This window comes from Drosophila miranda, chromosome XL (genome assembly GCF_003369915.1).
Source record: "Drosophila miranda strain MSH22 chromosome XL, D.miranda_PacBio2.1, whole genome shotgun sequence".
NCBI classification, from domain to species: Eukaryota; Metazoa; Arthropoda; class Insecta; order Diptera; family Drosophilidae; genus Drosophila; species Drosophila miranda.
In genome coordinates, this window is record NC_046673.1 from 22,188,500 (window position 1) to 22,215,635 (window position 27,136).

Below are 27,136 nucleotides of genomic sequence, written 5' to 3' on the forward strand. Positions count from 1 at the left end.
TAGCCATTGAAACTTGATCGGAGATAGCCATATAGCAAATTCTCCATAGCTTAAGAGCTCCTTGCTCAAAAAAATATCTCCTGACGAGTTGTAACGTGTTCTTTCTGGTATTTAATACTCAAAAGAATCACCATCGGGTATCAATAAGAGAAATGTTTAATTTGAAGCCGTACAAGACGTAAAAAACAAGAAAACCCAAAAAAATTCATTAAAATTTAATCATTTATGAGTGTATTTTTAGGCAAAAACTTTGGTAACTTTTAACCACTTTTTTTTAAAACTTTAAGGAGTGCAAGTACTCGCAAAAAAAAAAAAAAAACGTTGGGGATGCAGAGAATTTTAGTGAAGCTAAAAAATATTACGGCGAACTTTTGAATGCCAGTTTGGCCATCATTTTTCTGAGTACTTCCACTTTGTAGGAGAATTCTCGACCGAACCGCATCCATGACGCTTGCGGCTTGACTTTGTACGAATTCTGCCTGCCCCCGTGCTGGCAGGCATTCAAACTGCAGCCCTCTGCGGCACTTGACCGGAAAATTTTACCGCGTCACGTGTCCATTAAACGCTCAACGCACTTTACGACCCCAACTACAGATGGCCATAGAAACAAAGCGCACGACGATAGTGGTCCAGTGCGGGGGGAGGAGAAGGGAGGCGGGGTGGGTGGAAATTTTTTAATTTATGCTAAAGTGATAACCGCAGACCCACCAGCTCTCTCTCTTTCTCTCTCTTTGCCTACACTGGCAAAAACAAGGAAATTTCCTGGGTCGGTATTTAAACTTTGAATAACTTTGGCATTTACCAACCGATTTCCATAAATGAGGATTTAGTTTTATAAAACTTTGTCTTTGAAATTTAAGTGGACCAGTTTTTTAAATAAAACGAGGGGGAACGTTGTGAGTTGCTGCGGACACCGCAACTCTACAGTTATACCCGATACTAAGTCAGTATGGCTCTCCTCCGGCAGACGCCGCTAATATTAAACGACACGACAAAGAGTGAGTGCGAGAGAGACAGAAAATCAATCTGAGCGTGACGTCGGGCGCTGCGTAGCCAGTGCAAATTGATTTGTTCCTTTTGGGTATAAAAATTATCCGATCTGATCCAGATTCAGCAGTCTGATAGATATGGTCATTATCTATGATTCTGCGTTTTTAGTTTTCTCGAATCTGAAATATTGTGGATGCAACAGATTTTCGTTCTTTGTGGGGGCGGAAGGGGGTGGGGCGAAATTCTGAGATATACTTTTATAGTGAGATCTAACAGAAATGCGGATACCAAATTTGGTTACTCTAGACTTAATAGTCTCTGAGATTTGTGGTTGCCCCAGATTTTCGTCCTTTGCGTGGGCGGAAGGGGGTCTGGCGAAATTTGGACACGAAACGGTCAAGGTCCAATATCACAGGAGTGTGGATACCAAATTTGGTTGCTCTGGCTCTTATAGGTTCTGAGATCCTTGAACTCATATTTTGCAATTGGCAAAACTGACCATGAAACCTGTGTGTTAGAGAGAGACAGAGCGAGAAAGAATGAAATTGTTTTCTTGATTCTGGCTATAATAATTATACGATCTGGTTGAGATCTTACATTCTAAAACATATAGTCATCCTCTACGATTCTGGTTTTATCGTATCTTTAAAAATGTGGATGCCACAGATTTTCGTCCTTTGTGGGGGCGGAAGTGGGCGGGGTGAAGTTTAGAAATATTTTTGTAGCAGTGACATATCACAGAAGTCTGGATCCAAAACATCGTTGCTCTAGCTCTTATAGTCTTTGAGCACTAGGCGCTGAAGGGGACGGACGGACGGACGGACGGACGGACGGACGGACGGACGGACAGACGGACAGACAGACAGGGCTCAATCGACTCGGCTATTGATGCTGATCAAGAATATATATACTTTATGGGGTCGGAAACGATTCCTTCTGGACGTTACACACATCCACTTTTACCACAAATCTTATATACCCCAATACTCATTTTGAGTATCGGGTATAAAAACATCAATCAAGGACCGAGTTTATGGGTTAAAACAAGAGATGGGACACTTCCACTCTTGGGGGGCACTTAAGGTGATTTTTTCTCTGGGTGTATTTATTATTTCGGCGATTTGTTGCTTTGTGAAGTGATTCATGGCTTTAATGTCACTGAATTATCATTTAACAAACATGTCATGACTAATCAAATTAATCGGCTGCTACTTCATTGACTGGCCCCCGCAATGAGGCCCCAGATTTCCAGATTTGACTCCACCGGAATCTTTTTCCGTGGGATTATTTTAAAATGAATGTGGCGAGCGTTCGTTCCGAAATCGGGGTGGTACTGCCCGGGATGCCCGAAAAAGCAAAGAAAAACGTGGACATTAATTCGATCTTTAGAATTCGGAAGCTTTTCAGGACTAGGCATAGCATTCGGTCAACAAACTCGATAGGTTTGTGTCAGAACCCCGTCGGAGACTCCCTTGCGACGGTCTCACGTCTGCCCTATGCTTGAGTCTGAGAAATGGCGCTATTCTTGTAACTTATTTATAGAAAAATATTTACATAATATATGATACACACTCGTATGCATATTCATTTATTTGAGACGTCCACAGTGTCAGGCATCTTCCTTTTGCAACCAAGATTCGTTATGTTGCTTTGAAAACGGAAAAATGTAGCGTTTTGTGAAAACGGGAGCACCAATTTTTGCGTTTTCAAATGTTAATCGGAACATTTTTGCGAAAATGAAAACCGGAGCCTGTATTGAGGGTATTTTTCACAGTATATGTATTTATGATCTTTATTCTGTTCCTTTGCAGTGGCAGTCGCCGGGGAAGCGTTATCGCCGGGCCCCCCTTGACGGATCATCGCGGCAGCGTACACAACTTGCAGCTGGACATAATGGACGGGATCGTGCAGCAGCGGAAGACGCGCAGCGGCAGCGGTGTCTGGACTGCGCCAGTGCTCCAGGAGGCGGACAGCAATGTGCCCGTGCAGACATAAGCGGGCAACGGACGGACGGAGGACGCGGACGCGGACGCGGACACGGAAACACACGGACACGGACGCAGACACCAGGGGCGAGATGTAGATGGAGTGGTAGGGTGGTCGGGTGGTCGGTCACTGGTCGGATACTGAGCAATATAAACACACAGACACAGACACACACACAAGGACAAACAAAACACACACACACACACGAATGAACAATGAACATTCTGGAACTCTGCTACTCGAACTGGACCTTTATTAACATTTCTTGTTTTCCTTTTCGGTTCACGCCCCCTCTCTCCCTCTCCCTCTCTCCCTCCCACTCACCCTCTTTGTGCTGTGTTGCTGTTTGGTCTGCTTCTTTCTGCGGGAAATTGCTTTTCGCGGCTGCCGCAAGAAAAAACCGCAAAAATCGGGCAAAAGCAATAAAAACAAAAACAACCAAAAAGGAAAAACTGCAGTTAAACCGAAAAGAGTGTAATAGACAGAGACAGAGAGAGAGAGAGAGAGCAAGCAATAATGAAAGAAAGAAAAAAATCGCACCACACCGTTAGCCGCTTTGATTGGCAGCAATTTCGGTTAACACCTGTGCAATGTGCCACGTCTAAGCATCCTCCTCTCCGCCACACCCAGAATTACAGCAGACGACGCCCGAAACGAAGAAGGAGCAACCAAAAACTACTCAAAAACTGGCAAAGAGACATTCCATTTGAACGAAAATAAAGCGCAACACTTGAAAAACCTTCCGATACAAAAGCTATTTATGGACTGACGTGAATTTGCTATCCAGGTGAGTTCTCTTTGTTTCAATCTATATATATGTGCAATCTTCTATTAATAGCTGTTCCTTTTTGTTACATTTTTCAAAGGGTCTGCAAGTAGCCGTGGGGTTTATTTATATTTTATATTTGTCTAATAGTCTTTATTTGTTCTTTCTTTTTTTCCTGCATTGTCCCTGCATAATGAAATGCAACCTTGTCCCAAGGACATGCACGACTGGGTGGCGAAATGGGGGCCAAGGACGACGAGCATCGCCATGAACTTAACTACTTGGCCACATTTCCTTTAAACTTCCATTTTCGTAGCTGCCGCCACGTGGCGTATGAGTAATATGCTGCAACAGCAACAGCTGCATCAATGCCAATGGCTATGCCGAGGCCAGTGCCAATGCCAATGCCAGAGCTAGAGCGTGATTTTAATGGCTAGAGCCACTGGCTGGGGCCCCTGGATCACAGTTTGCTGCTCAATAAAGCTCGTTTAATGCGCTCGACTGACTTTAATTGAAACGCATCCCTTTGGGCCATTATCCGAAACGGATTATCACAAATCAAAACCAAAATGCAATATAAATAGGCCACAGTCTGGGCCCCCCCCCCAGTGACCCCATTGCCCACAGCACAGCACAGAGAGAGGAAATTAGGCAAACAAATTTTGGGCATTCCAATGAAGTTTCTCGTCAGCATGCCGCATATGCCGCATATATGATTTAATTTTATAATGTACATTTGCTGACAAATATTTGTTTCATCTATTTACAGACAGGTACGCTCAGCAATTCATATGCCTACGAAATGAATCCATATACGAGCATAGTATATATATATATATATATAACCAATAACTAATGATATAAAATGAAATTAAATCAATATATTGTATATTCAGGAATTGATTAATTAGTAAATATTTAGTGGACAAAACCTAAGCCAGAAGGACAAACATTTATTTACTTAGAATCTAGCAACTACTCTTCATTTTTTTTGGATGTTGTGTAGATTTGTGAACCGCCAAAAACCACCAATTACCAAAATGAATATATGAAAATATGAAAATACTAAGACAAGCCCACAGACTATATATTGTACAATCTACGGATCTGAACTCAAATCCATTCAATCAAAAACGTGGAAATCCTCAGGTGTTTTTTGATCTTTTATAATTTATTCCACCAGAAAAAAAAGAAGAAAAATAACCTTCGTTTGATTCAATCAACAAGAGCAATCAAAATTCAAGAGAGTTGACAAATGTACCATGTACCTAGAAAGCAACAAAAGCCACATGAAAATAAACTAAAACTATACAAAAAAAAATATATTAATAAAGAGAAATTCCTAGTCTAAGATGAGAATATTTATCCACAAAAACGAGTACTCTGGAAAATTGGAAAATATTTTTGAACTTGACTCGCTGCCTGCCCGGCCCAGCAAAGCAGCGAGTCTTTAGTTCGAGCTACGATTCCACTCCTCCTCCGCCTCCAAATCACCATCCAAAATAGCCCCCAAAATACCACTTATTAAACCCACAAATTCTGAACGAAATGCAAACCTAGAAATGAATTTAGCCTTAAGCGAAAGGTTAAACAAAACCTTCAAGATGTCTTAGGCGAAGGTAGAGGCGAAGGCGTTTTATTTTACAAAAGTCTTGATGTTGTTATTGCTTAAATAGTATATAGAATGTATCCCAAATCGTTATATTGTAAGCTCTAGACTGTACATAGAATGAACTTTGCTTCGGTAAAAAAAAGAAGAAAAAAAAGAAAGAAAATATACGAAAATTTTGGGTTTTGAGGGGAAATGTTTGGCAGTTTGAAAGAAGCTTGGAAAATATTCCCAAAATCATTTCAGTCTCTCTTTACTCTGTTTGACTTGATGGAAAAATGTCGCTGGACGACGAAGAAACAATATCTAAATATATGGAATTAAAGGAAGGAATACTAGAGAATTTTTTTATTATTAAAAGTAGTCAATGATAATCAAGACGGGAGGACAAAGAGAGAGGGCGAGAAGAGGCAGGGCAGAGGAAGAATCAAATACACAAATGATGTAGCAGATACATACATATATATTTATTGAATGAACTATACGTTTACATACATACGATATATTGACAAATCGATTACGAGTATATAGTAAATTATTGTCACAACGCAAGAGCAATCAATGTTTAAATTAATTACAAGTTACATTAAAAGAGTTTTAAATATACAAAAATATATATGTACCTACCGAAATATATATATGTGTACATAAACATATGCATAAATCGAAGATTCAATTTGTCTCGGCAAAGAACAAAAGAAGTTAAATAATACTCCTACTTCCAACTCATCCGCGTAGCTCTCCGATAGAAGACGAGTAGGAAAATGAAGTGGTGCCAGCCAGCCAGAAGGAGAAGCCTTCCTCGCATCCGTGTACATTCAGTGGATGACAAAAGAGTGAAGAACAATGGCAACAAAGTAATTTACTTTCCCAGTACATTATCCCTGCCAAACATTGTGCTTGAAAAAGGGTTTTGGTTCTGCAACATGTAGAGGAACCCCTCATTGGATGTGTCGAGTCCTTGAATTAGTTATGAAACAGTTGAGCTTAAAGTTAAGGCCAAAATTCAGTTGAATACCGGATAGAACATCAATTGTACTCCATTTGCACTCCATTAGACGATTATTCTGTTGTGTATCAAATATTAAACAAGCCTCAGACATCCTGCTGGTTGGCACTCTTCAAAGAACTTTTCCTTCAAAGAGTATAAGAGTCAGTTTTGTCTTAGTAATAATTCACCTGTATGTGTATCTCTCAATCTCTATTGTGTTTAAGATTACTTGTATCTCGTGCTTAATATTACGACTAAAGAACAGAAGAAGAGGAAGAAGGCAAGGAGCAAGCGGGGAAGAACGGTATACACAACAGAAATTAAAATTACTTATTATAACGATTACTTATAGTAGACGTAAGCGAGCGCCAATTGAGGCATCATCTGCATACACAATTAAATAAAGAAAACGATTTCCTTAAATTAACAGTCGTCTAACATTCACTGGAAGCTTCAAACTTCAAAGCTCTCAGGCTCTTAACATAGAGCTTTTCACCTTAACTTTTGTTCCTTTAACGATTTAAGCTTTCAAGCCTTTAAAGCTCGAACAGTAACAATCTTGGGTGAGAGCTTTCACAGAAAAGCATAGGCCAAAAAGCTGGTTTGCTCGCTCGCTGCCAAAGCTTTGGCAGCTTTTAGTTCCGGCAAAGCGAGTGAGGCGGGGGTTGGTGTCCTAGGAAGCCTAGTCTGCAAGATGTCTGCAAAATGCTATTCAATCATGATTCTTTCCGGCCAGAGCCACCTCCGCCTCAGCAGAGAGGAACATTCTGAAAAGCCCGACAAGTGCTCAGTTGGAAGGAGAGGAAAATCCTGAAACCCGACTCCTCCTGCTCGGAATATCATGCCCTTCTACTGGGTCCAATAACAATAGAGGAGTAAGCAGTTCCCTGGAGATAATTTACCGTGATGTAACCATTTGTTTAAAATCCACATACAAATTAGCAAAATATTAATTGAATCCCTTTCAGATTTCGGATGAAGCTCTAGCCCGAATCGTGTAATTTTACGGTTTTGTTCAACGGAGAAGATGGAGGTTGAGGGATCGTAGCCAACGATATCACATATCTGGTGAAGCTCGAAGAGATCTTGGAGAACATGCAAAAGATGTGCCCAGTAACCTGAATATACATCGCTTCAAAAACATGAGAACCCTGCAGAGACCTCAGTAACCCCAGTCTTCAGATTTGTTCTACGGCGTACATATGTATGTCCTATGGATCCTTTTGCAAGTCATTACCCAATCCACATTTATGCAGATAGATCTAAACGAATAAGCTGTAGAATAAGATTTGAAATAAACGTTTGTTTTTGGCGAAATTATTTAGAAAATGTACATGTGATCATGTACTTTTATAAGACAGACAACAGAGACCGCGATCGATGGGAAAAATATAGAGAGACAGAGAAGAACCACCACCGATAGTTATAGTTATATCCCCCTTCCACCTAATGACCTATTTGATTAGAATACATCAATACTTATATATGCGCTCTCTATGAGTACATGAGCACCCACCCTTAAGAGCGAATCCCCACTGGGAGAGATAGTCGTATCGATAGTCGAGGACGAGAGTGGCAGACAGACTTAGCCATTAACACACTGATCAATTGGACCTATTGGACTATTTCCATTAACAAACAAGAATGCTACGACACCACGAGAAGACCTCAAAGGGGTCCGATTCCTAAGTGCATACACGAATCGAAATGTATTGGCAGAGCAACGAATTTTCCAGATTTCCAGCATTTAAATTCTCGAGGACGTTATTAAGAAGGAACTCAGTCGCTCACTGGACACCCTGGAGCGGTATAGGGCGACAAATGGACTGGATAAGGCCGAACCCATGCCACCCAAAGTGCCACTGGCACAAAATCCTCGACGCTAGCCGGCTACTCCTACTGGTCTTGTGGCACGACCTTGAGCACAAGATGAATCTGCAGTGGAATGAAGAGATTGTGGCCCTCAATCAGCTTATATTTGTACTGCCGAGAGGCCTGGACATACCTATGTATATAATAATATTAATGGCAAAATAAAGCACTTTTCTGCGGGCAAACATTTATTGTTCAGTTGCGCATGTGGGGGCTTAGGCAACTAGCGGAGGATTCTGTCTGCAGGCTATCATAGAAAGCCGCTATATACTTTTATGGCCCAGGTAGCCAGCCCCCCAGCTTTGGGTTAACATGGACACTGACTTCAGCGGGCTTCTGGCTGCACTTGGTTAACAAATAATTGACAGCAGCAACAGCATTTACGAGTGCCTCTGGCAGAGGCTCTGCTTCATCTAGCCATCAGCCCGTCTCTGTTCTAGCAATTAGTCAGCAGTTTACTGCCGTTATTCTTCTCGACGGTAGTGCAAAGGGAGAGCATTTCTAATAGGAAAAAACACACACACATGGCGCTATCGCAGTCAATAGACAATCACATTTTAATGCGAGAATCAAACAAAATTTCAGCACCACAAAATATCAGCTCTAAGTAGGCCAGGATTCAGTTGGATATCTTCTTCGAATTTGTATGTACTTCATTTTTTTTTTTTTTCATCGAAGATATCCACACAAATTGATGGGCTGTAAAGAGAATTGAATGGACTTTTATATGAGCTTTGATTTGTTTCCAGTCATTTGACTTTACCTGAAGACATATTTTTAAAAGTTGATATTTTTATCGCTGTACCACTCCCAGTCGTGGTTCTGGGGACTGTCCTTTGAGTTGCCAATAATCACCGCGAACTTGACAAACGGCTGTATATTTTTCAAATATGTATTCCACTGGAAGGCTGTGAGCCTGGAGCGATTGAAGAATAGCTTCTGAATGCACAGCTTCATCAGCCAATTGATTTCTAGGTAATTGGCGCCCTCCAGCATCGCACAGACATGGTTCAAGTCCCAGCGAAGGAACTCCTTGTCCCAATCGCTGGTCTGCACTTCGACCTCCAGGACTGGGATGGGATACGGCTTGTTCACCCAAGCGGGCTCCTCGTCGTCCTTGTGGAACTGGGCCCATAAGAGGATCTTCAACAGCACACAACTGCGTATGCCGCGCAGCGGAATGACGACGTCCTCCGCGCCCTCCTCAGGGCAGGCGCTGCACATCGCGCGTATCACGCTGGAGCGTTTCATCATTTCCAGCTCGGCACGAATGGTTTTTCCGTCTTTCGTCTCAAAAGAAATCATTTTAATCCAATTTTTTGGGGTGTTTTCAAACTCAGACAATGTAATTTTCATCTGTAATTTTCAAATCATGGCCTACTTGGTGTCGATAATTTTCCAACCTTAACCCCTGTTCGAAATCTAGCCCCATTCGGGCTGACACCCCTGGACAGGGTGGCAATACGTGTCGTGTGCAGCATGTTGCGTGTTGTGTTTTTGTTTTGGACAATTGTTGCTGGTGTTGCCAGTCGGGGTTCGACTCTTGTTGCTCTGGCTCTGGTTCTCTTGGTCTTAAGAGTTTTCGAGAACAACTTGTTGATTGTCTTGCCATCTCAATCGCTCGCAACACGCTCGACAGCGAGTCTGGTATGATGGTGGAAACTCCAACAGGTTGCTTCACAGCCACTTCTGGGCCCGGCCTGGAGGATGATGAGTCATGAGTCATGACATGACCTACGGCAATCAACAGTCAACTACTGCCATTGTCCGAGATATTAATTACTTCAAATACATGCCGATAGACAGATTATATGCAGGCGCATAGCGCATAGCGCATAGCGCAGGGTTAGACAGAAATATAGATACTTCGATAAAGACTGTACAAAGAGAGATAAATATGCATCTGCATATGGTTGTGTTCAAAGTAATAGAGCTGAAATATTGAATTTAAGTCTTTAGTAGAATCAATAACCGACTGAACAGCTGTTCCGTCCGTTCGTAGAACAGGACTGGTCCCCACATAACTGCTTCGTGTTCCGTTCCGCCTATCGGGTGGCCCAGATCTCTTAACCGCAATGCCAGACCAGAAGCGATCAGCTTTCAGCGACGTCCCCAGTGATCACCGATTCTTCGGAAATCGAGAAAAACACACACTATTCCCGTTAATAAAAAAGGCAAAAACAAAAACAGAGCTCAGGAAAGTACATTTTGGTTTTCTAATCGCCCAAAACTTGGGGGCTTTCAAGCAGGTCTTTCGATTTATCCTTTGACAGAACCGAACACACATTTCCATTCAAATGTTCTAAAGAAGAAACAGCTTTCGCACACTTAATTTATCAATATATGTATTTTCGCGTATTTAGCGGTGACCAAAGGTCACTGGAGAAAGCCTGACCTATGCAAACTTGAAGAATAAGAGAGAAAGAAAAGAAAACGCAGTCCAAAGATAGTTTCATTCGTTAAGCATGTTCTCGGCCTGAATCGCCAAGGCCGAGAATTCGAGAGCTGTGCAACGTGCTTCGTCTGATATGTCGCATACGTATTTTTATCTTAAGAATGTTCTGATCTCATTTTTGGTACTGCGATGGCCAAGAAAATACATGGGTAGACAGCTTATTTCAATGGGAAAATGGGATCCAATCAACAGGGAACAGTCATGAGGAGTCGAGTCACAAATTAGACCAACCCGAGGTTCTATCTATGGCCTTATTGTTGAGTTGCTTGCAGGCTCCAAGATAATTCGTTTCCCAGTTTTCAAGTGCAGTCTTACGAAGCCCCCTCTCAAGCCTCAAGCCACTGTTCTTTGAGCCGGCTTGCTCGCAGCCTTCGAACACGCTGCGAGCCGGCTGGCAGCGTCGTCTCGAGCGGGTCTCGACTCTAATCCTCTCTCAAAACTCACACCTGAACGCAAAACCGAGTCGTGAGAGAGCTCGAACAAAACACAACCACCGGCTGAGCGCGCTCGAGGCTCGACTCGAACCTCTTGGTTATGGAAAGGTATGGACAGCGAGGAAAAACGGGCCAGCAACATAAACGGCACGCCATACGAACCTCACCTCACCTGTTGCTCGCCTCAATGTATGTCACAGTCAGAGCATGCAAGAAGAAAGGTAAGGCTTGCGGCCTGCACGGGCTGTATATGGCTGGTCGTTTGCCGTACCTTTTTTGCAGGGCCACCGCAGTATGCGCCATCCAGCAACATGGGGCCGACTGGGGCAACATTTGTGCAAGCAACATGGCCACTGACCACCAGCAACATTCGAAGCGTGCACGGCCTTGCCGCCCCATTAACGCCCCAGACGCTCCGGAGCGTTGTCGTGTGAACACGGTCGTCAGCCAGCGCGGCAGAGTAGTCCCCCCCCCCAAAACGCAAAGATTCGTTCAACGTGTGTGGCGAAAAGCCGAAACGAACTTCTGCTAAATTCAAGGCAAATCTGAGCGGAGGAAAATTAAGCGAAATTTAAGCGTAACGTAAAGATCCAAGTAATCTCTGGCCTGCTTTAAATAAATATATTTTTTTGTTGTTGTTCAAGTGAGTGTGCGGGAAATATTTGCGCAAATTGATGTCACCTCTTTTTGTTTTTGTTTTGCTGTGCTGCAGATATGTAAACAAGAAAAAATTGTGCCAATTCCACAGAAATAGTTCATGCGACAAAAAAAAAATAAAAAATTACACACACAAATGCGAATGCAAATGCAATTGAAACAAAAGAAACCGAAACCAAAACCGCAAATTAAGGCCACACAAAGGGGCAGCAGGCCAGAAAAGGAAGTTTGGAAGCCAAGTCTCCCGTCTCCGATTTGGCCAGAAAGAAAGCGAACCATCGAACCATCGAACGATCGAACAGTTTGTTGGCGGTCAGTGGCGGCGGCAGCGCAGCGTGGCTTTCGCCACTTTGCGAGCAACTTCCTTTTTTAGCCAGCTAGTCAGCCAGCCAGCCAGCAGCGAAACCAGTCTCGAAAACGATCAGTCACAGTCCTAGTCCCACGGCCAAGTCCCAAGATCCCATGAGAAACATCAAAAACGTAAACAAAACGGCAGAAGCAGCAGAAGCAGCAGAAAGCCCCCACCAAAAGTGATTTGCAAGTCCTCTCCGGCAGACATCCTCGAGTGTGACTCGACCCCTCTACCATCCGGTGGAACTGGTGAAAGTTTCCCGCACTCAAAACTTAGAATTCTCTTCATTTTCGGTCTCTCTTTATTTTGCTGCTTGATAAATGAGTCGCCGGCTTGTGGCCCCAAGGCGGTAAATCATTTTCAGCTTGTGGCGGCGCACTGACAATTTCACAAATTTATATACACACGAGTATTTGCCATGAAGACCCTGAATAGACGGCCCGCTTCGGGAGGAGTCCAGTCCAGTCCAGTCCAGTCCAGAGTCCAGGGCAAAACAATCACGAATCACAGTCAAAACTGCTGCTCTTTGTGGCAAGAACAAACTCCATTTCTGAACTAGTTCTGATCTGAATTCTGAGCTCGTTTCTAGCTCTAGAGCTAGAGGCAGAGCTTGAGCTTGAGCTTGAAAGGCAGCCCATATTTGAACCGGTTTCAAGTGGTGGGAACTAGTTTCCTCCAATCTATCATCCAGGCCCAGCCTCGAGCATCTTTTTCAAAGTGTACTGTAAACAATAGGGTGGTTCCAGAGCACATATATATGTTCTCCAAAACATAGTGAGAAATTCTTTGAGAACGCACAAGTTCCAGTTCCATTTCTGGAAATTTTCCGATCCTCCAGCCGTCTAGAATATGCCAGGGAGATCGAATTACGTTACAAATTACAGATATGCAGATGCCATCGGTGGGGAGGGGAGGGGAGACGGCCCACTCCTCGACCCAGCCCCCGGCCCCCCTAACCAGAGCTCCGTGGATCTGGTGCTTCCCTCAGTGCCGGTTAGAAAGCCAATGGAACAAGTTTTGTTGACTGTGCAACTAATTTTCTAAATTGTTGTCGCTGATCGTTGAGCGTGGCAGAAAAATTATATGTATAGTACATACATATACAAATATCTGTACATATGTATGTATGCCTATGTGTAAGGCCATATCGTCCTCTCCCATTCCGATGTAGATGCTTATAGAAAAATCAAACAGAACCGGGCCTGAAACCCCAATAGAAGTTTTTGGGGCCAAAATGAAAGTCTGCCAGGGCAAAAATGTGGCAAAAGGTATAAGAAAATGGTAGAAAGAAGAGAGTGGAGAGAGGCGAGGAGAGAAGAAGTCATATGGTTCGGCTGTGGCTTCTGATCGATGGCCGCCCCCCTTCATCATCATCATCATGACAACAGGCCAGGGCGGTCTTTCGTTTAGGATTATGATTAATCGAATTTAAATCAAAATTCTGGATATGTGATTTTGTTCTTTGGAGCACGCTTTTTCTGATGTATTTTTGAGTAGAAAATATTCGATTTTTTAACCGGCTTAAGTGCGTCGTCATCATGTGCAAGCGGGATGGCTAGCTGCAGCAAGACCAAGATGAGCAAAAGTGGCCAAGACAAAAGAGCGAGAGAGAGAGAGAGAGAGAGAGAGGGAGACCAGTTAATGGATTAGGAAGCGGCCACAAAGGCACAAGAGAACGCACACTCTACCCCCTGCCTGCCTGCATGCCCACAAGCGATCATGGAACACTCAACCGAAGACAGATAGGGAGAGAGAGAGAGAGCAAGAGAGAGCCGAATTTGATGGCCAAAAGGAAAGGTGAAAAGAGGCAACAACTTGGCTTAGATGTTGTTGATGATGACGACGATGACTGTGTGAGACCGTGTCCGTGGCAGTCTATGTGTGTGTGTGTGTGTGTGTGTGTGTGATACCTGTTTTTTCCACACACAAGTGCACACTTGCATACACACAATCACACACCTGTGTGGAATAAGCAAGCAGTGCCGTAGGCGACCCGATTTTCAAAGAGCGCCAGAAAAAGAGAGAGAGAGAGAGAGAGAGAGAGAGAGAGAAGCAATAGAATCAAGAAAGAATCCATTGCCATGCGCTCGAGAACTATTACAAATCTGTTTAAGATACAACAACAACAAGGGAGAAGCTATACAAAAAACAAATTAAGATTAAGGACAGACCTTAGGCGGTATAAAGCGAAGTTGAGAGTTCCAGTAGTTCTTCGACAGCCTTCCCTTCGAAGGGACCTGAAATCTTAATTTTCTTGTACCCAACGACAAGATCTCAAACAAATAAAATATTGCCGCCCCAACGCAAGGGGCGGTGGGAAGACACCCGCAACATGGCTCTCAATTGTCCGCTAATCCAAATTTCAAGATTTCAATGTATTTGGTGGCCTAAAATCAGGAATATGCAAAAGCAACAACAGAAGTGTAATCTTCGTATGTAAAATTGTTCTCATTAAGTTCCCAAGAGATCATGATGATGTTGGCTCTCCCTCTCCCTCTCACTGTCTTTGTGGGCATACGAAATAAGATTTTTTTTTTGTTTTTTTGCCGGTTGCCACACCTGAAATTCAACTGACTCTGAGTCGCTCTCCCGCTCTCTCTCTCTATTACGCTCATAATTGCGCCAACGCAACAGCAGCTACGCAGCAGCAGCAACGGCAGCATCGAAAGAACAAGAACAGTAACAGAAAGAACAACAGCAAAAGCAAAAGCAACAACAGCACCAAAACAGCGGAATAACGAAAGACTTCAGCAGGGAACTACTGCGTCGCGACGTGTATATGCGAGGGAGCGGGAGAGCAAACGCTGCCGACGCTGATGCTCTGCCGACGCCAGCAGCGAGTTAGTTGCCCACCGGCGCCGCGTCGGTGCTGTTGCTCAGTTGGTTTTCATAGGCGCGCCGTCGCAGTTCGTTCGCAGTTCGACGTGACAGAGAGAAAAGCAACGACAGTCAGACACGACACGCACGCACACAGACACACACACACACCCACCCACAACAAGAACCGTTTCGCGCGCGCGCTCATTATTTGTATGGCCACTGTTTTTTTTTTTCTGTTGTTTTTGTCGTGTTTCAAAGTTTGTGTTGTTTTGGTTTTGATTTTGTTTTTGTGGTGTGGCTGCCCTTTTGCCTGTGGCCTTTTCGGTTATTTTGGTGTTTGGTGTTACCTGTACCCCGGACCCTGGACCCTGGACCCTGGACCTGACCTGCAGGAACAACAAAAACATCAGCGAAAGAAACAGATTTTTGCATACTTAAGGATTTGTGCGCTGTTACGCGTGTGCACTGCTCTCTGTCTCTCTCTCTCTCTCTCTGGATTACTAGCTCTCTCTCGCGCGCAGGCAGGTGAGAAGAGCGAGTGAGAGAGGGGCTGGCTGCCCTGCCTGCTCGGCGACAGGTAAGCAACAAGCAACAACAATTTCTATGTACTTTAAGTCGAGCGAAGAGCAGAGTTTTTCTTTTTCGACAACTAAATGTTTTAAAAACCCTTTTGTTGCCGGTCGAACGCTAATGAAGCTGTCTGTCCCTGTCCCTGGCCCTGTCCCTGGCCCTGTCCCTGGCCCCGGCCTCCCCTCCGGTGCCCCGCCCTCTCTTGTGTTTGCTTGTGTCTCTTGGTAACAAGTTTTCCCGAGTTTGCGGTGGCTCTCCCTCGCCCTCCATCTCCCCTCCTCCCCACCTCCCCACCACTCTGCCACTCAATTTGCAGCGGCCCACTACACCCCACCCCACCCCACCACATCCCATCGGTGATTTTCGTCTCTTTTGCGCTCGCGCTCGCTCCTCTTCTTTTTCTTGTTTTCCTTCTGCTTCTTCTTGGCAATGCATTTGGAACCAGATCTAACAAGATTTTCCACCAACAACAAAAGAAAACCAACAGCAGGAGCCACAAGAGAGAACCCAGCAGCTAGCATCTCTGCTTCTGCTTTTGCCTGTGCTTCCTCTCCCGCTCTCCCGCTCTCTTACTGTTCGTGCGTGCTTGTGCGTGTGTGTGTGTGTGTGTAAATGTTTTTGTTGTTTTGCCGCTGATTAAATTGTTTTGAGAACTTTCGTTTATAATTTGATGTCCTATCGCCTTCCCGCTGGCCCCTTATCGGGGAACTGCTCTCAGCTTTCCACCCACCCATCTCCCTCCCTCTCTCCCACTCTCTCTCTCTGTCTCTCCATCTTTCCCTGTGCAATTAGGCAGCATTTATCTCGTTTTAAATTTTCGGCATTTTCCACCGCCCAGCCCAGGTCCCGCTTTTCCCAGCAGAATCCCAAACAAAAGCACAAATGAGAGCAGGGCGGCGGATGGAGGAGGTGGGGGGCAAAATTTTAGTTCGAAAAAGTTCCTTTAGAGCCTTGGAAGGGAAACTCTAATCAGAAGTTTCTATGCCTGATGCCTGATGCCTGATGCGGGAGCTACCACAACAGATGGGAATTCCCCATCGTCCCCTTTGCCTCTAGATGGACCGATAGCCGATCCGAACTGTTCCTTGAGACTCCTTGCGATACTCTTCTGAGGGTTCTTCCCCCATAGGAAAGGTTAGTCCACATTTGCGCTGTACGAGACTTCTATCTTCAGTCCAATGGTATCCAATTGAATCATTCTTCACAAAGCCTAATCCCCAACTATACCCCCCCTTCGTAGCAGAGACCTACTTACTCAATTGTTTCTCGCTCACTTCACATGACAGCCCCGACCCGAGCCCCCAACACCGAACCCCGCACCCCGAACCCCGAGAGCCCCTTCGGACGAATCAGTCTCAGCCCAGGCTTAGTTTCAATGCATTTTACTCCCCCGCCCCCTGCCCCCTGCCCCCTGCACCCACCAACCTGATGGCAATTGAAATGCTGCTGCAGTGGCAGCATCTCCTCCATTTATACCGCGCACTCCTATCGCTGAGGGGTATATAGCGGATGGGCATAGACATAAACAACTTTTGAATATTCCGCTCATCCGAAAGTGCTGATTGGAGTGTTGGACAAGGAATGTACCCATTGTCATGCACTCAAATGAATCGACTGACATTTCTCTTCCCTAATCGAGTGATATCCAATTGGATGGAGCATTGGGTATCCCACAGTCGGGTGCCTGGCCGCCTCCTACTTGTTGTTCTCTGTGGCATGTCATCATTAGGAAGATGTCGCCTGAATGCGAGCGCACTATAGACTCGCTTTGTATCTGGGAAGCTGATGCTTCGACAACCTCGTTGTCCCTTTCGTGTCCCCGCCCCCCTCCCGCCAGGAGTGAGGGGTGCGGGGGACTCCTGCTTCCGTGTCTGTGCGGCGGGGCTCTAATGCATTTTTCATGCATACATTTAGCAAACGTTCGCCAATCAGACAGACGATGCCTGCCGCTACTTGATGCCTGTCTGGCCGTCTGTCTGTCTGTCTGTCCCACTGTCCCACTGCCGAAGTGTCTGTCTGGCGATCTGTCTATCCATCTGTCGGACTGGAGTGTCTTTCGACTCAACTCGACTGCAGCTTTTTTGGTATTTGTCATGTTGACAAATTGCAATGCCAACCAACCAGCGAACCAGCCAACATATGTGAGACGTGGGGATGGGGGGGGCGGGGGAGGGGCTGGCTCTCTCACAAATCCCAAATCCATATGCAAATGCCAGTGGCAGGAGCAGGCAGCAGGCAGCGCCAGGTAATCTGCATGACAATCATTTTTTTTCTCCTCCCAAATGCACTGGGAGAAATCCGGAAAAATGATTGCGATTATTATAGGCCAAGTGTCTCGGGGGCAATTAGCTCTGCCATTAGCTTCAGTCTTTAAATGGCCTCGATGGCTGTTCAACATTGGACCGAGGGTTGCATTTAGATAATGGATTAATAAGCTAATTGTTTAATCGCTTACCGACTACGATTATTACTAATGAAAGAGAGAAAGAGAGAGAGAGAGAGAGAGACATGAGCCTTGGCTGAACCCCAATGAAAGTCAAATAAGAGTCTTACAATCCTTAACAGATTCGGCACATTTCCTGCTCTTCGTGGCTGCCAAGAAAAATAGAATTCCCAGTAAAAATGCAGTCCCAAATATAATTCTTTATAATTCCCCGATCAATGCTTTGCTCTAGCCGGAAGGCCCCAGACATTCTCTATATTCCATATATATATTTTCATATATATTTGGCCCAAAAAATGCTAATCAAGGCCTTTGCTGTCGCTTCCGCACTTGATTTCGATTTCCATCACGTTAATCATCAGCGCATCGCATCGCATCGCTTAAATACTTCATTTTTTTTTGGTCAGCAATTTGTGGAACGATGGAACGAGGGAACGTGTGGATTTGTGTAATGCCATTATCGGATATATTTTGCTTGGCTTGGCTTGGCCTTAGCCTCGGCCGACTCGACTCTTGCCGGAGATGAAGATGAGATCATAGCCGAGGCTTTGTTTGCCTTTCGAAGGAACTGGCAGCGCTCTTTCTCCCAGGAGAAACCAAAACAAATAAACAAGAAACACTCAAACTTTTTAAACAAATCGCCAAAACGTGAGCGAAATTTAATAAGCAATCCACACCGCACCACAGATCACTTTTTCTTTTTCGTGGAAAAGGTGTCGCTGTCTTGACCTTTGAAAGGGGTTTTCTTTTTTGAAATTTCCAAGAGTCTACGTTTTACCGAAAAGATATTGGTTTCGATCTAAACCTTTCGCTTTGTAGATCGAATAATTCCCTGTATCACCCTGTAATATCTACCCATAAAGTGCTCTCTTCCTCTTCGGAAAATACTAGTACCCCAAGGGTTTTCCAGCCTTTTCTTGGGTGGAATCCACCACAAATCTCAGATTTATTTAGGCTTACAATTTTTGGAATATTTTTGGACAATAAAGCAAACTATTAAATATTATTAGATTAGATTAATTCAAATTTGTTCTTGAATATTAGAGATTTGATTTGGAAAAGGTCGCGGGTTTTACGGCAGCACCTCTCGGTCGGTTGGGTGCCTCTTGCCAGGGGCGCGCTCTAGGGCCACTCAATAGAATTGATTTTACCCAAAGATGGATTTATTTTAAACCAATTTAAAGGCTTAGAGGCATTTTTTCAAGCCTATATTCCATCACAATATTCCCAACGAACCAAAACAATAAATCATTAATAATTATCTATTTATTTCATTTATTATTATAATTATTTTTCATTATATTTATTATTATAATTATTATTTAAAATATTAAATATTTATTATTTTTTATATTTTTTATTTAATATATTTTTATATTTATTATTTACTGTATTTATTATTTATTGAATTTTTTTCCACGATAAGTACCACTTTCAGTGGCAATTTCTGGCCATCTTCGAGACACTCCCCTCCCAATTGGTGACCCCGACCTCGTAGACATCAAGCAGGTCCCTCCCCCCTCTCCCCACCGTCCATTTCGGCCAGTATCGAGTTCCGTTTGAGTACATCAACAGCAGACGTCCGCGAGTATAATGAGCAAAAGGCAAACGAGTATTTATTAATTAACAACTGCAGTGCGGTACTCGTATGGCGGCCTGGCACTGGGCCTGGCACTGGCCGACACTCACGTGAAGCATCATCCCATCCCATTCCATCCCATTCCAACCCGGGCCATGCCATCCGTCAGATTGTTTTCCAGGAATACCCTGCCCGTAGGGTATATAATTTATTTGCTAATTATTTAAAGCCACATATTGCAAATAATGTGCTTATACAATAAACAATAAGCAACAGAAAGAACAAGAAATACTCTGTTGCGCGTAGAAGTTCCCCCCAAGCCCAAAATCATTCCAGTCCCCCCTCAAACAGGTCTCGAGACAACTCGGGATCGGATCTCGCTTCAGCGAAAAAAAGAACACACAAAAAAAAACAAAAACAAAAACAAAAACAAATGAGGAAAAAACTTAATTAGAAATAAAAACAACAACAACAACGACGACGACAGGCAGCAGGCAAATAAAAATTAGAAATCTGGAAATGTTAAGCATCACATCAGCGATGGAGTGGGGCTGTGGCTGGGACTGGGACTGGGGATACGTGGCGTTTGTTCTCTTGCAAAAAAAACCGCTTGATGGGGGAAACGGTGGCCGAGGGGGGGGGGGGGGGGGGCAGGCAGGGCCTTGATTACGGAACGAAGCGGGAACGGAACGGCTGTCATGTGAATGGCTTATGCTAATTCTATTTCGATTTGGAATATCCGTCGTAATTGCTGCCCCACAGATGGAACATCGAGAAGTGATCGCTGAAATTGGGAAGATCCAAGAATGAACCAAGACCCAGACACTCGATGAGTCAGCCGATGAAAACGATACGATTTGATTGATGGAAAACAAACCAATGCATAGCCCCCCCCCCCAAACCCATTGTTTGTGCAATTAAAAGATGGAAAACATCTCAATATCGGAAGTTGAAACGAGTTTCCTCTTGCCATTCAATCAATTGAGACCCGAGACCCCCCCCCCCCCCGCCCAATGGGGCCCTGCAGCTGACTCAGACAGCGACAATTGAGCTTCTGGCTGGCTGCCACATGTTATCGGATCTGCTGTGGCGGTGACTGGACTTTTCTCCACCTTTGGGCCACCATTCCATTCCGTCGTTCCTTGGTATTAATTAGAACTCGCCTTGTTAGCACATTTTCGATGTCACAAACTTTTACCCCCTCCGCAGCCCCCCTTCTGTAATTGAATACATTTTTTGGCTATATATATATCTGAACTATGGCGGTCTGCCATTTGGATTTGAATTACTGTCAGATGGAATGGGGGAATGGGAATAGATGGAAGACGAGACTTGGAAACCTTTTGCGCAAGTTAATGAATGAGCTGACATTTCGGCTGGGCCACAGGGGGTGGGGGGCCACAAAGGGTGCCACAGAGGGGGCCAGCCATGGCAAAAGTTCAAATATTGGTTTGCATCAGTTTACACACAAATTAAAAGTAACAAAAAGTAACATCGAAACATACGGGGGCGGGGGAGGCGGAGAGGGCCGGCCACCGTGCCACGTGTGGGGTGGTGGGGGGGGGGGGGGGGGGGGTACTAAAAAAAGTTAAACTAACTAAAAACTTTCGACGCTGCGCCCGGGGTCCTTTCGGATCGCCACAGTCCAAGGGCGAGAGCGACACCGACCACGGGATACCCTGCCAATCGATGTGCCAGCACACACTGAGAGAACACCGAGTCCATAAAACAGTTTAAAATATAAAATAATATATTTCATTTTTAGAAAATATATTCAATTGAAATATGAAAATATATAAATATATATTTATTTTTAAAAACAAATATTTTTATTAGAAATATATTTAGTTTTCAAAAGAAAAAATATTTGTATTTTTAAAATAAAGTATGTTTGCTTTTAAAATTATTAAACTATTATTGATTAAATATTTGAATTCTATGAAATACATATATTTATTTACAATATTATATGTTTTGGCTTTAATAATGAAATAAATTTATTTTTATAATGGTGTATTTTTTTTTTATGAAATATATTTATATTTTTATATGAAATTTAATATATAAAAGCAAATATATTTATTTTTTAAATATAAAATATATTTTTATATGAAACATATTTATTTTATTTTATACTCAATATTTTCACTTTAATCGTAATTTTTTTTTATTAACAAATTTTTTTTTTTCTTTAATTAATTATAATTTAATTCTTTCTTTATTTAAATCACTAAATATTTTTGCTTTAATCATCAAATATATTTATTTGTATTATAAAATATATTTATTGTTTTTATATGAAATATCTTTGTTTTTAGTATTAAATATTGTTATTTTTAATACGAAATATATTTGTTTGAAATATATAATATATATATATTTTAAATGCGAAATACTTGATATTTTAAATATTAAATATATATATTTTTTTATGTATAAAATATGTTTAAATCAATTATTTGCATTTAGGCGATAGTGATATTTTCATTGGGTTCAGTAATCGCCTATTCTTGAGATAATAATGCCATCCATCCAATTGCCATAGCCCTCGCTAAATTGGTGGATATATTCCACAGAGGAACACAACATGCCCCAGGAGAGAGAGAGAGAGAGAGAGATCTCGCCACAAGGTACGAAAACACAAGGAAAAGAAAAACTTGCGGACATAATCACAACTGTGGCCGATACGAACATCGAATGGGGAAAGGCAGACAGGAAAGGGGGAAGCTGTGCTAAGAGGACCACAGACCACAATGAACTTTGGCAAGACTCGAGGGAGAGAAAAGGGAAAAAAGCCAGCCACAGCGAAATGTCAAAGGCCAGGGGGAAGATGGAGCAGACAGAGCGCTCCTCCATGGACTCGAGTCGGTCTCGAGTCGGTCTCGGTCTCGGTCTCGACCTTGCCTCGAGTGCCGAATAAAAGTCGATCATAAATATTTGCCTAAACAACAAACAAAGCCAAGCCCGGGAATAAAGCAAACTTAAATTAGCCATCAGCCCCAGCTTCGGCCTCGGCCTCGGTCTCGGCTCCACACCGAAAGTCCCCTCTTTGCCAGCCAAAAAAAAGAAAACACAAAAAATGTGTGCCATAAAATGTAAATAACGGTGGAAAGCTGCAGCTTCGGCGGCGTCTCTGGCAGGAAGAGCAGCTGGCAGCTGGAGCCCGAGCATGGAGCATGGAAGATGAAAGACAATCTGGCAGAAGAACGGGCGGGGACCGGGCCAAGACCAGACCCTGAGACCCTCAGACCTCCCTCCAGATGTGGCCCCTCCCTTACCGCCTGTTGGTGTGCTTTTTGTGTAAAAAAATAAGTTAAATGAAGATATTTGTTACAGTCAGTGCACCTTGAAATTGTTCTGCGGCAGCAGCTCCTTTGGCACCCACTCCAGCTGTGTCTTTGGTGTGTGGCAAGGCAGACAATGGAGTGGAGCTTCAATCAGTCAATCTTTTCGGTGGCTTTCCTCAACGATTTCCACTCTTAAGAGTGTATTTCCCCATTCGACTTGCAGCCAGGACTTGTTCTCCTTCCGAGGAGTCTTCTATGTTGTTTTTCGCTCTCTGCTCTGATATCTTTTATGGTCATATCCTGCTGCTTCTCCTTCTGTTGCTGTTTCTGCTGCCGCTGTCGGAGGAGGGAGTGCCAGGGCCAGTGCCAGAGACAGATTATCATCAGTGGGCAACTTTATTAGTGTCATTAGATGCAGTCAAAGCGCACGGCATGAAGCAGAAATGCAGACCCAAGCCCCAAGCCCCGAGCCCCGAGCCCCAAGCCCCCCCCCCCCCCCCCCCCCCCCCCCCCCCCAATGCTAGAAAACTCCACTTTGTGGACTCCTTCTTCCTCTCTGTCTCTCCTCCGACTATTGTTTGCGCTTCTCCTTGGCATTCTCCCCGCCTTACACCACCCCCCTGCCACCCTGCCACTGCTTTGCAACGACTAACTGCAAATTAGAAGCTACTTCTAGCAATTTATCTGCGCATTGTACGAGCACGGGGAGATTGGAGGCTCATTATGAATACGCGCTCGCCGCTTGGACACTCGAGTTGTGGGGCCATCACAGTCATCATCATTGCTGCAACTCGTACACTGAGAGAAATCACACATAAATGGCCCACCAATCGGTGCCCCAAGCACTGTGTCTGCCCTTCAAATTTGTACATTTTCTGCCAGTGTAGGCGGGAGTGTTGCATAAATTTGTGTATGCTCATTATTTTCGGCCAAAAAAGGTGCGGGGGTAAGGGGGGTGTGGGGGTGCGGTTGGTGGTCGGTGGTTGGGGGTCCTGCGTAGCCATCCTACGGCTTATCCCCCCACTCCACTCTGCCACTCTGCCTCTCTGTGTGTCTGTCTGTCTGCCACTTCCATTATTGTTTAGTTTCACTGTAGTTGAGTGGCATGCTGCTTCTCTGCTGCTCTGCTGATGCCTTGTATCCCAGCTTTCAAGTTTTCAAGTGAGTCAAAAGTTTCCTCTGCACACCGACAAACTCCTCATGTGTCTCTCTCTGTGTCTCTGTGTGTGTGTGTGTTGCTGGTGGCAACCTAATTTTTGGTTTACGTTCAGTTTTAATGGGCATGAGAGCAGAGACATCAGCAGAGACAGCGGCAGCGACAGCGACAGCGAATGAAGGTAGCAAAAATTACTACCAGCCAGAAAGGGCAAGCACTACTATTCTCTACTCCCACACACACACACAGGGAGAGGGGGGGGAGGGGGACAGAGCGCCACCGCCCCCTTTGGAGGAGGAACAAAATACAATTGTTTCTTGTTTATGGCCCCAAAGGCAAACATTTTAAACATTTTTGGCTCTCTTCAGTCTTCAGTCTTCAGTTTGCATTGCGTTTCGTTTCGTTTCGGTTTCGTTTCGGTTTCGCTTTGGTTTTCAGCTTTTTTACTGCCCTTTTTTTTTGTGCCTGCGACTCGAACGGAAAGAAAAAACTGCTCAAGGGAAAAGTAGGGAAAAGGTCAACAGAGACTTCCACCGAAGATCAACAATCTTTCCCGCTCTCTCGCTCTGTGTGTTTTTCGCGCTCTCAATTTCCCTTTGGCACTTTTCAGTCTTCAATTTCCGACCCCCCCCCGCCCAAAAGGACTGTTAATTTTCCAATTTCCAACCATTTGAAAGCCAATCTTGTGCAAGAAACACGCTTCAGCCGCAGGCAGGGCATAAAACAGCTACTATTTGGAGAACATCCTCAAAAGCAAGGATTCTCACTGAGGAATATCCTCGGAAAATGCAACTAAAAGGTCGGGGGCTTATAAAAATTAGCCAATCCTATAGAAAATTGATTAGTTTATCGGAAAGGGTTATCCTTTTTTTGAAAAGCGCGGTGGAAAAGCTCTTAAAACGGCAGTAAACTGTTATTTATTATTTAAGAATTGAAAACTGTTGCTTTGAGGATTCACTGTCATCGCCTCAGATTACAATCAAGACTTATTAACTAATTAATTTAATCGGGATTCTAATACATATATATTATTAAATTTTATATTTTGTATAATTTTTTGTTTTTTTTTTCGCTTTTTTCACTGTTGTGCTTTTTTATATAAAGTTCAATTTTAAAAATTAAGTAGATTTTGTATAAATGAGTTTTTATTTTTTAAAGTTTTTTTTTCATTATAAAACAAAATTTTGTAATGGACCATGGCACAACTTTATTGATTCAAATTGTTGCAGGATTTTTAAATTCATTTATTAATTTAATTTTTTATTTATTTATTAACTTAATTTTTTATTTATTTCTTAATTTAATTTTTTATTTATTTATTAATTTAATTTTTTTATTTATTTACTAATTAAATTTTGTTATATATATTTATGAATTTAATTTTTTATTTATTTTTTTGTATATATATATATATATTTTTTTTTTTAAATGTTTTTTGTCTGCAATTTTTAGAAACAGTTTATTGTCGATTTTTTCTGTAGTTTTATAGATTTAATTACATTTTTTCGAGTTTTGCCATATTTCGATTTCTTAACTATTTAATGGAATTAAAATTGTTTCCTTTGGTTGCTAAATTTTTTAAATTTATTTTTTACTTATTATTTTTTTAATTTTAGAAATTGTAGATTATTGTCGTTTTTTTAAATATTTGTATTTATTACCTTCCTTTTTTGGAACTAAAATTTGTTTGCAATTGTGTAAAATTTTCCAATAGATGATTAGAGGGTATCGCGTGGTCGGGATGGAGTGCTGTTTCTTGTTAAATATTTCTCCCAATTCGTGAACCGTTTGATGTTCAGGTTTCTGCTGAGGTTTCTGCTGCTGCTGTTGGTTGATGCCTCCTTTTATTTCGGCAGTCCTGCTGGCAGTCCTCCTGCCGCCTGCCACTGCCTGTTGCTACTACTAATTACTGCCGCTGTTTCTCCGTTTCTGGAGTCTCTGCTGCTGTTGCCACTGCCACTCTTTGCCACTCGAGGCTTGTTGCCATATGCTCGCCTCGCCTCGCCTCGCACTCCTTGCCTCGCACTCCTTGCCACTGGCTCCATCTCCGTCCATATGGGGCAGAAACTTTTTCTGTTGCCGCTGGCTGGCTGGCTCTCTGGCTGGCTGGTTGGCTGGCTGGCCAACTTGCTCTCTGGCTGGCCTACTCGCATTAATTCTCAGTTAGTATGCACGGTAAACGCTCGCGGTGCCCCAGCCCCCGCCCCAGCCCCCTGCCACCCCAAAGGCAAAAAAAAAATATAGAACAAAATGCTCTTCACGTTGAACTTTTTTTTTTATGATGTACAAAATAGTTTTATAGCAATTTTTTTTTATGGCTTTTGGCCAGACAAAAGCTTGACTAAATGCCAGGGGGCGGGGGGAGGGGCACTTCCATGGCCAAAATCAAATGCAATTAATTAATAAAAAGCCAGAAACAAAAGAAGAACCAACAAAAACGAGGAGATCAACTTTTGTTGGCCTGCAGCCGTTGTTTTTTTTTGGTTTTTTTGTTGATTTTTTCCCCGGCTGCACTCGAAAGTTTTCGCATAAAAGAGATATGTTCCTGATGATTTTTGGCCAACATTTTTGAGCGTTAAATTATGGAAAATGTTTGCACGAGGGACGGGGAAGGGGAAAGGGGCGGGGGAAGGGGGCGGGGACGACTCAAATGTCTTCTCTAACACACAGACACACAGACACTTACGAAATGATTTCCGTTTCCTGTGTTCATTAAAGTGTCCGAAAAAAGAAAGCGTCGACCGCATGGATACACGACTGCGACTGCGACTGCGAGTACAAGCCAGGCAGATACTCAGATACTCAGATACTCATCGCCGGCCGCAATTACAACAACAACAACAAATTAAGCAGAAAAAAAACATACGAAAAGAGAAAAGTAATTTAGTGAATAAAAGAACAAACGATAGAACCTCTCGGGTCTGCCCTTTGGCTGGGGATTGTACACCCGTGGGGGGCTAGAGGGGAGGCTATAGTCTCGGGGAAGCGTGGATTCTACGGACAGAAACCAAGGGGTTCGAGTGCAGCGAAATCTTTGAGAAGCACAGTAGAGGCCCAAGAATCAGCTGGTTTTTGGACCTTTGGAGTGCACAAACATTCGATATATCTATGACTCCAAAGTCCCACAAAAAACCCACATAGTTCTACCAGCTTTAAGGCTTGAGTTTTC

The 27,136-nt window shown here is 43.4% G+C and overlaps 3 protein-coding genes across 4 annotated transcripts in view; 2 read left to right on the forward strand and 1 right to left on the reverse strand.

Moving 5' to 3' along the window:
• Nucleotides 1-6,771, forward strand: part of LOC108163342 — a 52,752-nt gene extending 45,981 nt beyond the window's left edge. Inside the window, exons 3-4 of one of the 2 annotated variants that reach the window (XM_017298583.2) lie at nucleotides 2,802-3,763; nucleotides 4,512-6,771. In XM_017298583.2, the coding sequence (XP_017154072.1) occupies nucleotides 2,802-2,985 (184 nt within the window). In that variant the 3' untranslated portion in view covers nucleotides 2,986-3,763; nucleotides 4,512-6,771. Of the gene's footprint in view, nucleotides 1-2,801; nucleotides 3,764-3,958; nucleotides 4,480-4,511 lie in introns of those variants that run through there. The other variant, XM_033397048.1, reaches the window with a different exon arrangement.
• Nucleotides 6,772-8,747: 1,976 nt separating this feature from the next.
• Nucleotides 8,748-9,613, reverse strand: LOC108151861 (S-phase kinase-associated protein 1-like). The gene is made up of 2 exons (XM_017280752.2): nucleotides 8,978-9,613; nucleotides 8,748-8,913 (listed from the first exon to the last, which is right to left on the reverse strand). Exon 1 carries the CDS (start codon nucleotides 9,568-9,570, stop codon nucleotides 8,992-8,994), a length of 579 nt encoding a protein of 192 aa, XP_017136241.1. The 5' UTR covers nucleotides 9,571-9,613; the 3' UTR covers nucleotides 8,748-8,913; nucleotides 8,978-8,991.
• A 4,868-nt stretch (nucleotides 9,614-14,481) lies between these two features.
• Nucleotides 14,482-27,136, forward strand: part of LOC108154696 (low-density lipoprotein receptor-related protein 2) — a 149,843-nt gene continuing 137,188 nt past the window's right edge. Inside the window, exon 1 of the mRNA XM_017285049.2 lies at nucleotides 14,482-15,509. The gene's annotated coding sequence lies outside the window, so the exon portion shown is untranslated. The remainder of the gene's footprint in view (nucleotides 15,510-27,136) is intronic.

Coding starts and splice junctions, on each gene's coding strand:
- LOC108151861 (XM_017280752.2), bottom strand. CDS start 9,570: ATGAAAATTACATTGTCTGAGTTTGAAAACACCCCAAAAAATTGGATT.